Source organism: Mus caroli, chromosome 4, assembly GCF_900094665.2.
Source record: "Mus caroli chromosome 4, CAROLI_EIJ_v1.1, whole genome shotgun sequence".
NCBI classification, from domain to species: Eukaryota; Metazoa; Chordata; class Mammalia; order Rodentia; family Muridae; genus Mus; species Mus caroli.
In genome coordinates this window covers 52815049-52831541 of record NC_034573.1, presented here as the reverse complement: position 1 = coordinate 52831541, position 16493 = coordinate 52815049, and the positions used below count along the sequence as shown (strand labels likewise).

The window sequence follows — 16493 nt, the reverse complement described above, 5'->3', positions numbered from 1 at the left end:
TTAATATTGCACTAATCTTAAGACGTGGTGGACTCTGTCCCTGAACACTCCATTTCTGATTCTCTCCAAACTTCAGAGGATCACCTGCCCCTTCCCGGATCCCCTCACGCCCTGATGCTGACCCTACTCTCAGAGCAGAGTTCTTTAACTCTGCCATATATTTCTCTAACCTTTTGTCCCCACCTTAAAATGGTCCCTCGGTTTCTAGAATACACGGTTGTCCCTTCATCCATGTCTTTCTCACCACGTGTCTCTCCCCGTTCGATTCCTAACGTGCCAAGGAGGGCGTCGTCCAACAAGTAGCTGGAACTTTTGTTTTGTCACCTGTTCCAGCATGTGCACCCCGGGTGAACTGGCCCATGACTACTTTCCTTTCTTTCCCTCCGCGCGGGCGGCCACCACCTCCCAGCTCTCTGACCCGTCCAGTAAGAGACCCTCTCCTGTGACTATTGCACTTCTCTGGTCTCCACAAGTCACATTGCACTGCGATGTTTCCCCCCTAGCACAGTCCGCTTTCTCCCCGTGGCGCAACTCGCGCGCAGCCGGTGCACCAGGCGCACCTAGATCCGGGGACCTGGGACCCTGCTCCCCGCCGGGACCCGCGCAACGCTGCCCGGCGCCGGAAGCCTCTGCGCCGCCCCTTCCCCGCGCCTCTGGCCTTATCTCCTCGCACAGGGGCCTCCGGGGAGTGGCGGGCGCCGGGAGGGAGCCAGCGGCATGGGCCGGGGGCCCCGGGGCACGCGCCGCTCGCTAGGATGCGGGTTGCAGCGGCTGCTGCGGCTCGTGCTGCTTCTCAGCCTAGCCCGTGGCGTCAGCGGAGAGCCTGGCACGGAAGGTGAGTGCAGGGTACTTGGCGAGCAGGACGCTTCGCGCTCCGGATCTAGAGGCGCAGAGTCGGGGCGTGGAAGGATCATGGAGGCGGAGCGGCGAGAAGCACGCCAGGCTGCCCGCCCCGGGGACTGTGGGGTGTGTAGTGGAGGCGGCCCTGCTCCAACTCGCGTCTCCCGGAGTGGGTGGGGGTGGGGTGGGGACTGGACTCGGGTGGGGGCCTGGGGGACCGGTGCGCCGCGTGGAGGATGTGAGAGGGCGAGCCGTTGGTTCTACAGCTTCCAGTATCCCTGGCTTATGCGGGACAAATTCTTGACCTGTAGCGGCTCTCCCACCACCACCTGTCCCTTTCCTTATTTTTCACTTCCACGAAGAACTAAATGTTAAGAATGTAAAGAAGAATAAGGAAGTTTATAGGAAGAGTTTATCCTTTAGTTCATTCATCCATTCGTTTTTTTTTTTTTTTTTCTTTTTTTTGGTTTTTCGAGGCAGGGTTTCTCTGTGTAGCCTCGGCTGTCCTGGAACTCACTTTGTAGACCAGGCTGGCCTCGAACTCAGAAATCCGCCTGCCTCTGCCTCCCGAGTGCTGGGATTAAAGGCGTGCGCCACCACGCCCGGCTCATCCATTCGTTTATTAGTCTGTTTATCCATGCATTTGTGTATCCATCCATCCATCCATCCATCCATCCATCCATCCATCCGTAAAAAGTCCTTTAATATCCTCCCTGGGTCAGATGTAACTGTGCAATGTTGGAGTTCTAGTGGTTCATAGTCTCAAGGAGAGAGGCAGGCAAATAGTCTGTGTATTAGACAAATTGAGACCAGTGAGCGTGGTGGGATTTACCTGACACGGAGGATTCAAACAGGAAAGTGAGGCGAAGTCTGCCCACATAATAGCAGAATGGTGCTAAGTGCTCTGAGAAGGTGTACTGGTCAGAGGAGGGGGACAACTGTGTTTTACTGGGCAGCCATTATGCATGAGACAAGCTGAGTGGTGGGGACTGGTGATCCTTGGATTTAGGAAAAGGGTGTGTGTGTGCCCCATCCCATAGTAAGAGGTCTTTAGAAATGTGTGTAAAAAGGAATCCAATGTGTGAGATAGGCAGGAAGATTGCCTGCCGTGAGTTCCAGGCCAGCCTGAGCTACATAGTGAGTCCCAGAGTAGTTTAATCTACAGTGTGAAACACTGTGAACAAACAAACAAACAAAACGAAAAGCCCAACAGAGTAATGGATGGATTTCAGACTGGGGATAGCGTGGGAAAGCAGGACACAGAATACAGAGGGGGCTAGAGATGAGAAAACAGACTGGATTTTGCAAGAGGGAGTCAGTCTCATCTTGACTGGCAGAGAGAGCATGGTGTTTGGGTTTAACTGTTCCTTCCTGGTGAGAAGCCACCAGAAGCCATTGTAGGACACTGAGGGAGTGATGGCAAATAGTACATACATGTAAGGACACCCAGTCTCTCTCTGGCATCTCCTTAATAAAGCCAAGCACTGAGCTCCAGAGTGGCGGGTGGTTCATGCTTAATCCTAGAATTTGGGACACGGAGGATGGAGAATTGCCATGAGTTTGGGATTAGTCTGGACTACAGAGTGGGTTGTTTCAAAAACAAACATTTGCAAAACCAAACAGGCTCTAGAAGTGGAAAAGAAACGAGATGAGTGGGCTTAGTGGAGCAGATTCCTGCCCTCCCAAATTCTCTCATCCTGCTACTTTGTTGTTGTTTGGGTTTTTTTCCGAGACAAGGTTTCTCTGTGTAGCTCTGGCTGTCTGGAACTTTCTCTGTAGACCAGGCTGACCTTGAACTCAGTATCTCCCTGCCTCTGCCTCCCCAGTGTAGGGATTATTGGTTGCGTAGTGAATTTTACCATTACTTTGGGTATTTGATGTCTCAGCTTTCTAGAATGGCTCCCCTCCACCTCCGACATCTGGTACTTCAGTAGGCTTTCTTCCTTACCCATTGGGTCTCTGTCTTAGGGTTTATATTGTGATAAAACAGCACAGCCAGAAACAATTTGGGGAGGAAAGAGTTTATTTTAGCTTACAATTCTCAGATCACAGTCCTTTAGAGAAAGAAGTCAAGGCAAACACTCAAGGCAGGACCATGGAGGCAGGAATTGAAGCAGAAGCAATGGAGGAGTGCTGCTTACTGACTCAATCTCCATGGCTTGCTCAGCCTGCTTTCATGCAACACCCAAGACTACCAGCCCAGGCGTAAGCATCCTCCAGTGAGCTGGATCCTCCTACACCGATCTTCAATCAGGAAAATGCACCACAAGCTTGCCACAGGCCAATCTAGTGGAAACATTTCTCTCACTTGAGGTTCCCTTTTCCAAAATGACTCTAACTTGTTGTGTCAAGTAGACATAAAAGTAGCAAGCACAGTCTCCCATAACTGTGAATAAAAACCTATAGATAATTGAAAATGGTTTTAGGATCTGTGTAAAAACTATTCTAGCAAAGTATCAAGTGTGGTTCATTGAATTATTGGTCTAAGATGGCTGAATATAACCAGAAGTCACTCTGTCTACACTTTATTTCTTAGATGTTTTAGATGCTGTGGATTGAACTCAGGACCTTGCATCTAAGCATACACTTTACCACTGAGCCACACCTCCTGGCCACCTGGAAAGTGTGAGATGTTTTGGGGGAAATGAAGTTAGGGCTGCCATGTTGAATGACTCTCCTTAGGTAGACAGTTTCCTACAAACTTAGAATCCAGTTCTACAAAAAACAAAACAAAACAACCCCCTGCTTTCTCAAAGGTAGAAAATGTGGGGGTGAAATGATCGTCCTGCCCCAGCCTTAGGTGCTGAGAATTATAGGCATGTTGTACCATGTTCAGTTCAAGGATGGGTTCATGGAGCAGAGTAGTTTAGACGATAGGTGCAAGGAAGAGAGAAGGATGTAGCAGCTAGAAGGCTAACATTCCTGGACTAGTATGGTGCTGAGGAAACCAGAATTGGAGCTCACAGCATGCTGAGAAAAAGCCAGTGACTTTGACTGACAACACAGGATTGCGCTGATAAGTTAGAAGGAAAAGCAGGGTGCTCTTCAGTTGGGCTGGTCAGGTCAGAGAAGGATTTGGGGAGGAGTAAGTCCTGTCTACTCACACGTTAGACCAGCAGGCATTATTCAGCAGGGAGAGGTGGAAATACAAGAATGGGCATGCTATTTAATTGGGTCCTTGTAAAGCTGGGCCTCAGGTGGGAGAAGCTAATCCCAGGAAGGAAGACCAGGAAACTGTTGTTTCCTCCTCCTCCTCTTCCTCCTCCTCCTCTGTCATCTACCTCACGAGTGCTGGTCAGATTTCAGAACCAGGATGGCGGATCTCACTTAGTGGAGTCCACTGGGCACCGTCCACTTCTCTTTGATGCCATGCTACTTCTTCATTGCCTGCTTGTGCGTGTTGTGACTTTGTTATTACGAATGTGACAAGGGAATAAACAGAGACCACCCAAATAGGAATAAGCAAAGGAGTAAGCCATCATCACCTGAATTTGGGGTGGGGTGACTCCAAAGCTGGTTTTGGAGGTGGGAGAGCCTTGATGGTACACGTCAGGGAGGGCTTTAGGGATGCCCAGCCTGGGAAGCTGGTGGCTGTTTACTAGATGTCTTGTGTGATTGTTTAAGGGCTTGCTTGCCTTTCTCTAGTTGGTCTGGTTGTGTGTATGTGTTTGTGTTTCTGTGTGTGTGTTATTTGTTTATGTGTGTATATGTATGTGTTATGTGTCTGTGTATGCATGTGAGGTGTATGTGTGTGTATGTGTATACATGTGGTACGTGTGTGTTTGTATGTGTTGTGTATTTGTGTACATGTGTAGTATGTATGTATGTGATATGTGATATGTGTATGTGTATGCATGTGGTATGTGTGTGTATGTATGTATGTATGTATATGTGTGTGTATGTATGTGGTGTGCGTGTGTGTACTTTTTTCCTGAGACAGAATTTTTCAGTGTAGCCACAGTTGGATTCTTACTCCTAATTCTCCTGCCACGTGCTAGGTTGCAGGTGTGTGCTGCATTGCTGTCCTCTCTGTCACCCCTGTGGATCCCCTCACTAGCCTGTGCTGAGTTGCACTTAATGGCTGGTGTGTTTGGGAGAAGTGAGCTGAAGCTTGGGCTTGAGGGAAGTGGGGAGTTTAAACTGAGAGGCAGGAGGGTGTTGGTGGGTGGGTGGGGCGCCTGGCCCGGGATTCATGAGGTTGGTAATGGGTGTGGAAAGACCAAACCAGTCAGTCCTGTTCTCAACCTTTCTGTGGCTTTCCTCTGAGGCTGGGAGCTCCGTGGGACTTGTTGGCTCAGGCCTGACTGGGTTCAGGAAGGCCAGGAGAAGGACAGAACCAGGGAATCGTGGTGGAAGAAGGATGGGTAGAGCCGGGGAAAGCCCACTGTGTGAAGAGCCTCTGCTGTGTTTCCCTCTCGGTGTGATTCCCACGGTCTTCATGAGTGAGAGCAGGCAGCCTGGTGGACATGAGGAAAGAGAGATGGGGAGAGTGATTTTAGAGTGATGGGAGGATGCTCAGGACCAGGAGTGAGAGGAGATTTAATGAAGGACTTCCGCTGTGCCTTGCCTTACACACACACACACACACACACACACACACACACACACACACACCAGTAAACTTAACCCTGTGCGCTTCCATTTTCTTCTGGTCAAATCTAAGATGAGCTTTCTGGTGTCTACCACTCTAGCAAACAAGATGTCTGTTGGATTTACAAAATAGTGCACAGGTCTGGGGTGTACCTCAGTGTGGTTGTGTGCTTGCCTACCATTTGAGAGGCCCTAGGTTCCATCCCTAACACCACCAAGAATAAAAAAAAAATTCAAAATTCACAGCCTGCTGAGGAAGGTGTCGGGTGTGAGGCAGGCAGTGTGAGAGAAGAACAGAATGGCTGAAGTAGGTGACCGATGGGTGTGACCTTTGGTGTGGGCCCCAAATTAATGGCTGCTTAGCTTTAGAGTTGGGATTGGGACACTGGGTATACTTAATGTGGATTTAGTTTTGGTCTGGAGGACAGGTGTGGGGGCCACCGTGGATTGATCTTGGTCAGATAAGAAAATGAATGAGAGATAGCCAAAAGAAGCCAAGACTCCTGGAAACATTTTACACAAGGAAAGGCATAGGGTTCTGAATGGCCAGAGATAGCTATGGGTATAGGCTTCAGATTGCCTGTAATGACCACTTGACTTGGGGGAAAAAAACCTTCTCTCTTGAATACATGGAAAGTGGAGGCTACTGCTAGGATGACGATCATGGTAGTGCACTGGACTAAAGGAGAGGATTCCTTCCTTCCTTCCTTCCTTCCTTCCTTCCTTCCTTCCTTCCTTCCTTCCTTCCTTCCTTCCTTCCTCCTTTCCTCCCTCCCTCCCTCCTCTCTTTCTTGTTTTTCTGTCATGGATGAGTGAGAGGAGGGAGGGAATATGATATTTCTTGGGTTTCTGGGTTCTATCTCTGGAGTTTGATGTAGGTTTTTTTTTTTTATAAACAGTGCAGTTTGGTGTAGTATTCAAGACTTGCTTTTAGATATTTTTCTCTCTTTAAGAAGAGAAGAAAGGGACTCTGCTGGGTAACCCTCCCCCCCCTTGGTTATTTAATATATTTCCACATCTCCGTAAGTGTGGGGGAAGGGAATGGCAAGGAAGGTGTACAGTGAGTTTGTCAGGTTTGTCTGGTTGTCCTGGCATGGCTGGAGTTAGGTGAGGACAGCTGTTAGGTTTAAGGGGCTTCAACAAACCCCTTTGCATCCTTGATGGGAACAGGTCTCTCCATCTTCCAGGCAGGCTCTCTGATGGGAGCAAGTCTCTCCATCTTCTTCCACGCAGGCTCTCTCTCTCTCGGGTGAGTTAAAGGAGCTGCTGGGCTGTTGGTTTTTGTCAACTTGACACAAATCTAGACATATCTGGGAATTTTGAGAAAGTGCTTCCCTAAGACTGGCCTGTGGGACCTTTTCTTGAGTAGTGATTGATGGGGAAGGGCCCCACCCACTGTGGGCGGTGCCATGCCTGGACAAGTTGTCCTGAATGGTGGGAGAAAATAGAAGGAGCAAGCTACTAATCAGAATTCCTCCATGGCTTCCAGCTCAGTTCCTGCTTTCTGTTCCTTCCCTGGCTTCCCTGGATGATGCTATAATAAAGCTTTTCCGAGTTGATTTTGGTCATGATATGTTATCATAGCAACAGACATGCAAACTAAGACAGCTGGTGTATTAAAGAGCAAGAGTGGGTTCCTGGGGCCAGGGTATAGATTTCTTGGATGATGTGGACAGGAGGGCAGGAAAAAAACCCAAGAGGGCTGAGAAGGTACTGAAGATGAATTTCAGCTTCCCAGTCAGGCTGTGCTCAGAAGAGAGGGAGGATATGGGGAAGCCAGGGAATAAATTCATAGAGATTTCTATACATAATTTAGATATTATGGTTTGCACAATCTACCAGTCCATGGCGAGGCAGGCATCTGTCCACACAAAGGTCTTGGTTTGGATTTCTGCATCAAGCAGTCATCCACTGTTCCACCTGCTAACCATTCGGCTGGTTCCTGTAAATAGAAGTTGAGAGATTGTTCCAGTGTCGAATGGGCGTATTCTGATTGCTTTCCACATACTAACTCATTTACTCTGTAATCATCACAGAAACCAGGAAATGGGTTTAATATCATCTTCATTTTACAGACTTATGGGGAACAGATGTATAGAGATTATCAAGGCTAACCCAGCTAGCAAATGGCTAGTGAACTCTACACCACAGCTGTTCTAGAAAAAATAAAATATATGGACATGGACATATTTGTGTGATCTATCTCTTAATTTAATAATGCTTTAGAATACACTCAGCATTTATATTTCTCATCTCCTCTTCCTCCTCTTATTCTTTTCCTCCCTGCTCCTCTTCCTCCTTCTCTTTTGATACATGGTTTCCTGTAGCACAGACAGGTTTTGAACTCAATGTCCTTAAACTCCAGTTCCTCATGCCTCCGCCACCGGAGTGCTGGGCCCTCCTGAAGTACCTGAAGATCAAGCACGGAGCTTCATATATGTTAGGCAAGTGTTCTACCAACTGAGCTGCCTGATATGGGTGCTCGAAACCAAACCCTGGTCCTCCCCAAGAGCAGAAAGTGTCTTTAATCGCAGATCCAGTTCTCCGGCCCTTGATTTTTTCCCCTTTACATTTCCTTTCACATTGTATGGGTAACATAGTATCAATATAGCAAGGTCTGAAGGAAGCACGTCTTATAATAGTGGCATCAGAAACCGCCAAAGGAGCTGGCCTTGTTTTCCATTGCTGTTTGTTAAAGTGTTAATCTATTAAAATGGTTGAATGTATTTGGAAACTTTCTTCTGGTCTGCAGGTTGCCTGTTAGCTCTCTGATCTGGAGTCTTTCTGACTTTTTTTTTTAAAGCAAACTGCAACATACATGAGCATCCATGAGGTTTAGGCCATTACTCTTTATAGAAATGTTCACACCAAGTCTGGAGGTGGGGCTCAGTGGTGTAGCATGTGGTTAGCTTTCAGTAGGCCTGTTTTCCATCCCAAGCAACATCAGAAAGGCAAAACAAGAATTGTGCCTGCGCAAGCGGGTTCTTGTGCGTCACATACCCGTTTCTACGCCTGTCTCTCCAGCTACCCAGGGACCCTTTGTTTCTTTCTCTCTGCAAAGCAATTGCCATGTATTGGCCTCTTTTCCATTTGAAATATTGCGAACAGCCTTTGTCTGTTGTCATCGTCTATTTTAAGATTTATACTTCTAGGAGCTGGAGAAAGAGGATGCCTGGGGCTCACTGGCCAGCCAGCTTACTTGTTGAGATTCAGGGCACTGAGAGATGCTGTGTCAACAAACAAAACAAAACATGCAGACAAGACCTGAGGAATAATACTGAGGCTGTCCGCTAACGTTTACATATAGGAGTGTACACACACATACATACACATGCACGTGTGCGCACATGTGCATCCACACACATCCACATGCAACCCCCCCAATACAAAAAGATTTATATCTTTCTAATTCTTCCTTTTATTCTATTTTTTGAGGTGTAAGGGGATTGGAAGTATTTGAAACCCGCAGTGTTTACCCAGAAATCTTTCTTACACTTTTAAAAAATAATCTTTTTGAATTTTTAAAAGTCTATCTTCTTTCTTGCTTCCAAATTTCTTTCACTGAAAGTCCAGGTCTCTTCTGTGATTGCCTGATTTTTTTTTAATTACTTTTAAAAACATACAAAAACATACCAAACTCAGAATTTCTGCAATCAGGTTTTATACCTATCATCAAACAGCCATTCGGTATCTTTGTCTAAGAATGCTGTGTGAGAGTGTTGCATAAGAGGTTTTATTTTGAGGAAACTACATATAGGTTTCACTTTAAGTTTTATTCCATTATTACATGATGGTCAGATAATACACCTCTAAAATTTTTATTTAATGTTTTTTGCATTTTTTGTGGTCATGAGATATTTATAGGTATCCCATGGTAATCTGGTATCAGTAGTCATTAGTGATATATATTTGTTTCTGTTATCTTTGATTTTATTTTTGGTATTTGTTTGATATGATCTCATGTAGCCCAGGCTGGCCTCGAGTATGTTGTCTTTTGTTAGTAAAATGAAAAACAAAAGCAGGAAACACGATTAAGAGTATCTAGGAGTCTCCCGGTTTCTGTTGGTCTCATGCCTGGAGCAGCCTGAAGGTGAGGCTGTATTATCTGGCTGCAGATGAGGCCAAGGCTAGGATGAAATTCTATGCTGGAACATTCTCTTTACGAGGCTACTCCTGAAATTACAGAGACACGGGCATGAAACTCAATATTCTACATAGCCTTGAGTAGAAATTCTTGTCTGTTCTTAGGTTACATATCGCCATTTTGGTAAATTTAGGTATCAAGAGGTTTAGTCTCAAAGTTTCTGTTGTTTATCTAAGTAATGGGGTCTGGCCATCCTGTCAGGACTCGGTGCTTATCTCCCTGACATCTTAAACATACTTTCTCCATAAAGGGAAGGAGAGGAGCAGGCAGATGTGTTCCTCTCTCCTGCATTTACTTCTAGGGCTGTAGCAAGTCACATTTATGGGTGTTTTGCCTGCATGAATGTCTGTGCACACAGTGTATATGGTTCTCATGGAGAACACAAGGGGGCACTGGATCCCCCGAGACTGTAGTTACAGATGGTTGTGAACACTATATGAGTGGGAGGAATTGAACCTGGGTCCCATGGAAAAGCAGCCAGTGCTATGAACCCCTGAGCCAGCTCTCCAGCCCCCATTTTAGACCTTTTTCCAGTCCATAAAAATATGTTGAGCATCTATACTGTGATATAAAAACATACTGGACAAATGTCATAGTCCTCATCCTTGCCTGGCTTGTTTGTCGTCTCAAAATTGGATTAAACATAGATTAACATGATTGTTACGGGAGTGTAGATGCTTTGTGGGAGATTAGACGATGACACATCCACCTTTCCTTGGGAGTAGGGAGTTCAGAGAGAATGAAACATTCTGGCTAATGCTTGAAAATGAGAGTGGGTACCAGGCTGGTAGAGAAGTGCATTCCATGTGACCATGGCGAGGAGGATGATAGCAGCTATTAGGAAAGTGTGGTTGTCCCTTTGCCTGGATGGTGCCACGCAGTTAGAGTTTGGGAATGTGAAGCTGGAGGAGCTGGTGAGGAGACAAACACTGAAGAGTGCTGACTGACAGAGGGATTTGCATTATATTTTGTGGCCAGCAAGTCATTAATGAAAGTTGTATGGATGAGATTTGAACCTGACCTGGTTTATTTTGGAATTGAAGTTTTGGTTCTCTGTGACGCATGCACGTTGACTTCTCGCCTTTAACTTTCTGTTTCTGAAACGTGTGATCTCTGACTCAGATGTAGATGTCTGTGCCACGTGCCATGAACATGCCACATGCCAGCAAAAGGAAGGGAAGAGAATCTGCATTTGCAACTATGGGTTTTGGGGCAACGGGAGGACACGGTGTGTTGGTAAGTATCACTGGTGGGTTAAGCTGAAAATACGAATAAAACCCAAAGGTTTTCCAGTTTTAGAGTCAGTGTCCGTGTAGGGTAAACATTGTTATTTTGTTCACATGTTTTTCTTAGTGGTTTTTTTTTTGCCAATTACAACAAAATCTTAGGTTTTATTGTTTAGATACATTCTTATTTTCTGGTGTTTCTAAGGAAGGCCCTCTCATATTAGATGTTGTTGACCTGAACTCTCTGGAAATTCCTTGACCTACGCACACTGGAAGTCTGTTTTATGTCCTGAGTTTAACTTAACAACAAAAGCAAATATTACATTTCTTAATTTCTTTGGGATGACTTCAAGGAATACTTTAAGATAACTTGAAGGTTGTTTAGACTAGATGCAGCTAAGATTATTTATTTATTTTGCCTCCTGATTTCTATGCGGGAACAATCAGATAACACTGACATCCAAGCACAATTCACAGCAATTTAACTATAATAAATGTAGTAATGGCTTCTCCGTTTCCTCCTTGCTATGTGTTGTAGAAGTTTTGCCTTGTAGCTGTGGATAGACAGTGTCTGTGTCTACCCTTGTTATCATGCCTTTGTGTTGACTTTCATGTGTGAGTATATGTGTGTTGCGTGTGTCTTATATACACATGTGGGTGGGTGGAGGGCAGGTGTAGAGGCCAGAGGAAGATGCTGGATGTTCTTTATCACTGTCACCTGGACACAGGGTCTCTCATCGAACCCGGAGACAGGCTGTCAGCCAAGAAACCACAGTGGTTCTCCATGGCCATGCCTGGCTCTGCTCTCTTTTTTCTTTTCTTTGTTTTTTTCCTTCCTTCCTTCCTTCCTTCCTTCCTTCCTTCCTTCCTTCCTTCCTTCCTTCTCTTTCTTTTTCTTTCCTTTCCTTTCTTTTTCTTTTTCTTTTTCTCTTTCTCTTTCCCTTTCTTTTTCTTTTTCTTTTTCTTTTTCTTTTTCTTTTTCTTTTTCTTTTTCTTTTTCTTTTTCTCTTTCTCTTTCTCTTTCCCTTTCTTTTTCTTTTTCTTTTTCTCTTTCTTTTCCTTTTTCCTTTCCTTTCCTTTTTTTCCCTTTCCTTTTTTTTTTCTTTTCCTTTTTCTTTTTTCCTTGAGACAGGGTTTTTCTAGATAGCCCTAGCTGTCCTGGAACTCACTATGTAGAGCAGGTTTGTCCTCAAACTCAGAGACCCACCTGTCTCTGCCTCCTGAGTACGAGGTTTAAAGGCGTGCACCACAGGGCCTGGCTATGACTGGGGTTTTATATGGCTGCTGGTGGGGGCTTTGAACTTAGGTGCTCATGCTTGTGTGCAGCAAATGCTTTTACCTGCTGAGCCGTCCTCCTAGTCCTTTGTCCTGTGTGCATATTTTCTCGTTTTCAGTACTTAAAGAAAAATAACAATTCAATCCTGCATTCAAAGAGCTTTAGGCGAGCCATATTCCATTGCACAAATAGAAGCTGTTCCTGTGAACCATCGTCCACTCCACATGCTGGACTTGCTTTGACCAGCCCCACTCTAGAGGGCTGTTCTTATTAGAAGTGTAGCTGCCCTGCCGTCAGAGTCTCTCCTACTCTGTCCCCAACGGGGCCTGATCCCTTGGTTGCAACTAAAGTTGGAATTGAGGAGCTGGACACGTGTTCCTCTAAGGCAATGGTTCTCAGCCTGTGGGGTGTGACCCCTTTGGCAATCGACTGCCTCTTTCACAGGGGTCACCTAAGGCCATCGAAAAAACATAGCTATTTACATTATGATTCTTAACAGTAGAAAATTACAGTTATGAAGTAGCAACAAAAATAATTTTAGAGTTGGGGGTCACCACAACGTGAGGAGCTGTGTTAAATGGTTGCAGCATTAGGAAGGCTGAGAAGCATTGCTCCAAGGAATTCCTCCTCTCCTGGAGGCTAACTGTGCTCTCGATTGCTCTTTGCCTTCTAAGCAATACACGCACCTCTTAGGAGAGGAGAGGGCTTCACAACACTTGTGTAATTGTTCCCACTGGTCACTGCCTATTCTGGTACTTGGACGGCTGTGTGCATGAAGCAGGTTACTAGTGAGGTCACACATATGCCAAAGGCACCTTAATATGACATTATGCCAAACAACTTAATTCTAGAACTTTATCTAAACCTACATATCCCAAATGAAACCTTCAGGGAGACATTAAATGTCTCCAAAGGACACCAAATGTGCCTGTTGTGTGTCTGGTAGGGGTATTGTGATGATTGTTGTCAGGTCTTTGGGTTTTGTTTTGAGACAGGGTTTCTCTGTATAGCCCTGGCTGACCTGAAACTCACTATGTAGACCAGGCTGGCCTTGACGTCATGAAGAGCTGCTTGCCTCTGCCTCCTGAGTGCTGGCGTTAAAGGCATGCAGGCATTAGATGCGTGTATGACCATGACCCACAATAGGTATATTTTATGGCTGTTTTTTAAGGTTCACAAGCAGAAATGAAATGTAAAGAAAATGCTTTCTGGCCCCTGCCGGAAGTCTGAGATGGGGGCTTTAACTTCATTTTAACCTTCCGTTGTGACTTCAGCCTTCCCTGTTCTAGCTGTCCTACACTAGAATGTGTGACCGATGTGGTTCGCACAGGTCGCCGACAATGTGAGCATCTCCTGCCTCCGTATGAACCCTGCTCCGAGGCTTCACTGCTAATTCCGTTGTGTTTCCTGGGGGCTGACAATTCTAATTTTCCAGTTAAATAATTGGATATAAAATTCATGTTAGGGTCAGGAAAGGTGGTTGAGTGGCTAAGAGCATGTGCTGCCCTTGCAGAGGACCTGAGCTTTGTTCCCAGCAGCTTTATCTGATAGCTCAAACCACTTGTGATTTTAGTTGCAGGGGATCAGATGCCTCTGGGCTCCCAAAGGCACCTTCACTTACTGACATGAAGCTTGCCAGCACATCATAGAAACGTTAATTCTCTAATACAGAAAAGACCAACAGAATGGCTGAATTGGAAAATGAGATTATTCTAGGCTCATTTCCCCTGGCTTATAAAATGTATACCAAATTAATGTGTGTGCATGTGTGACGTGTGCCTGTGCATGAGCTTACACATCCTTGTGTGTATTCCTGTGGGTGTGTGCATGTGGTGATCAGAACACAACCTCTTGTGATGGGTCCTCCCCTTCCACCTTGCTTAAGATGGTGTCCTTTGTTGCTTGCAACTGTGTACTCCAGGCATGCTGGTCACTGAGCTTTTGGGGACCCTTCTGTCTCCATCTCCCATCTCTCCATAAAAGCACTGGGTTGCAGATGCATGCCACCATGTCTGGAATTATATAAGAATCATCTTACCCACGGAGACACCGTCCCGGTCTCTACATTTTAAAAATTTTATTTTCACTACATTCTATCTGTGTGTGTGCACACATGTGAGTCAGGGTGTCAGGTCTTGGAGATCAGAGGAAACATTTTGGGAGGTGGTTCTCGCCCTCCCCACTTAAATGCTAGGAATAGAACTGATGTTACCAAACCTCAGGCAAGCACCTTTATTCTATGAGCCACCCAGCTGACCCACCAATATTTTATTTTAAAAGTGTTATTACTCTCATGGGACTGAACGCAGAGCCTTGTGGATACTAGGCATACCAGCTTCCCACAGACTTACAGCTCCAACCCTGATTTTTTTTTTCTTAAACGTGAAAGTAATTCAAAAATAACCTACTGCCAGTCATCAAGTAAGATGGATTCCGAGACTGGAAGGTTGTGCTCCTCCTGTGGTTTCTTATACAGCAGGTATGTAATTATGAGCCAGCTCCTTCTAGCCTGGAAAACATAGTGGAAGGAAAAGAGGCTGGAGAAGCCGTTAGATCAGGAAACGGTTGTCACAGAGTAGTGAGGGAAACCTCTGGGTAAGAACACATTGTGTGGATGGAAAGCCGTTGTGTGAGTTGTTCCCATGCATCCATCTGCAGACAAAGATGAGTGCCAGTTTGGAGCCACTGTGATCTGTGGGAACCACACATCCTGCCACAACACGCCTGGAGGGTTCTACTGCATTTGCCACGAGGGCTACCGGGCCACAAATAACAACGAGACGTTCATCCCCAATGACGGCACTTTCTGTGCAGGTACTGAAGGGGGCTGCAGTGGGTGGGTGGAGTGTGGGATCATGGTGGAGAGCCTTGAGCTTGGACACAGTCTGAGTACTGTTTGTCAATATTAGAGAATTTAATACTAATAGTATGAGTTGGCCGGCCTCCTGTCAACTTGATACAAGTTAGAGTCATTTGAGAAGAGGGAGCCTCAATGGGGGAGTGAGGGATGCCTCCATAAGATTAGCATGTAGGCAAATTTGTCATGCATTTTCTTAATTAGTGGGCAGGGCCAGCCCTGAACAGTCGATCCTGGCTATTATAAGAAAGCAGGCTGAGCAAGCCATGAAGAACAAGCCAGTAAGCAGCAGTCTTCCATGGCTTCTGCTCCAGGTTCCTGCCCTGACTTCTCTCAGTTGCAGAGTGTGACCTGAGAGTTGTACAATAATAATAACCCTTTTCCTTCCCGTGTTGTTTGTATCCCAGAAACTCTAACTAAGATGTATTGTTAGATGGGATAATGTTACTGCGGTCCATAGAATGTTGTTATTTTGAGAGATGCATGCTGAATTGTGTGGGGCACTATTATGAAGTATTTTGTGATATTTTGATTTCTTTGAGATATTTTAATAGACAAAATGTGAATAGTGATTAAATAGTTTATGTATTGGAGGGTGGACACCTGGTAATTTTTTGCACTGTTTTTCTAGTTTTATGTATTTATGCATTTAAAATGTTATGTGTTTTCATGAGTATGTGTGTTTGTGTGTGATTATATGCTGTGTGTGGATTTGGTATGTGAGTGTGTGTGTGTGTGTGAAAGAGGGGGTGGGGTGGGGAATGGGCCTGTGTGCCACAGTGTGTGTAGTGTTAGAGAACAACTTTCAGGAGTTCTGTTCTTTTACTGCAGGTCCTGGGCGTTAGCATTTCCTCTAGGTTCCACCCAACAGTTACCTAGCAACAGCCAGGTATGAGCCTGGCTCACTATAAAAGGATTGTTTGGCTTCTCTCTCCCTCTCCCTCTCCCTCCTCCCTCCTTGCTATTCCCCTCCTCTCCCCTGTCCCTTGTCCCCTCTCCCTTCACCTATTCTCCCCCACTTCCCATGTGTCCCTAGTCAGCCTCTTTTTCTCTCCTTTCCCTTTTTGTCCTCTGTTCCTCTCCTTTCTCTGCCTCTACCCCATTCCCTGGGACCTCTTCCCTTCCTCCCAAATAAACTCCCTTTTATATTAGGCCTGTGGCGGCATGGTTTGGCTGTTCAGGGACACACCTTGGCAGGGCCCACTAGGGCCCTCCCTCACGGTCTATAAAACACAACAATGGGGATTGAATTGAGGTCCCTGCACTTGAGAGGCAGGCACCCTTAGTCAGCTGAGCCATCTTGCTGGCTCTTTTTACAACGAACAAAGAGGCTGGCACTCTCTGGAGACTGTGCCAGCTACATGTTCTGTAACTAAGCACAAACACCCACTAAGTTCCAGGGCTTCTGTGCCTCTTTGGAGGTCTGAGCTGGGCTGTGCAGGGGGCTTGCCACCACAGGACTCAGCTAAGTGACTGATGTGACTTTGGTCACCACAGTAACTTTGTTGGTATGATTCCCAGCATATGCTGGTTGAACGGAAGCCGTGGGCTAAGCCCTCC

At 45.9% G+C, this 16493-nt stretch overlaps 1 protein-coding gene across 2 annotated transcripts in view; it reads left to right on the top strand.

Moving 5' to 3' along the window:
* Positions 1-369: 369 nt before the first annotated feature.
* The window catches only part of Susd1 (sushi domain containing 1), a 124754-nt gene continuing 108630 nt past the window's right edge, over positions 370-16493 (top strand). The window contains exons 1-3 of one of the 2 annotated variants that reach the window (XM_021160589.2): positions 370-835; positions 10697-10810; positions 14735-14890. In XM_021160589.2, coding sequence (XP_021016248.1) covers positions 718-835; positions 10697-10810; positions 14735-14890 — 388 coding nt within the window. In that variant the 5' untranslated portion in view covers positions 370-717. The remainder of the gene's footprint in view (positions 836-10696; positions 10811-14734; positions 14891-16493) is intronic. The other variant, XM_029476668.1, reaches the window with a different exon arrangement.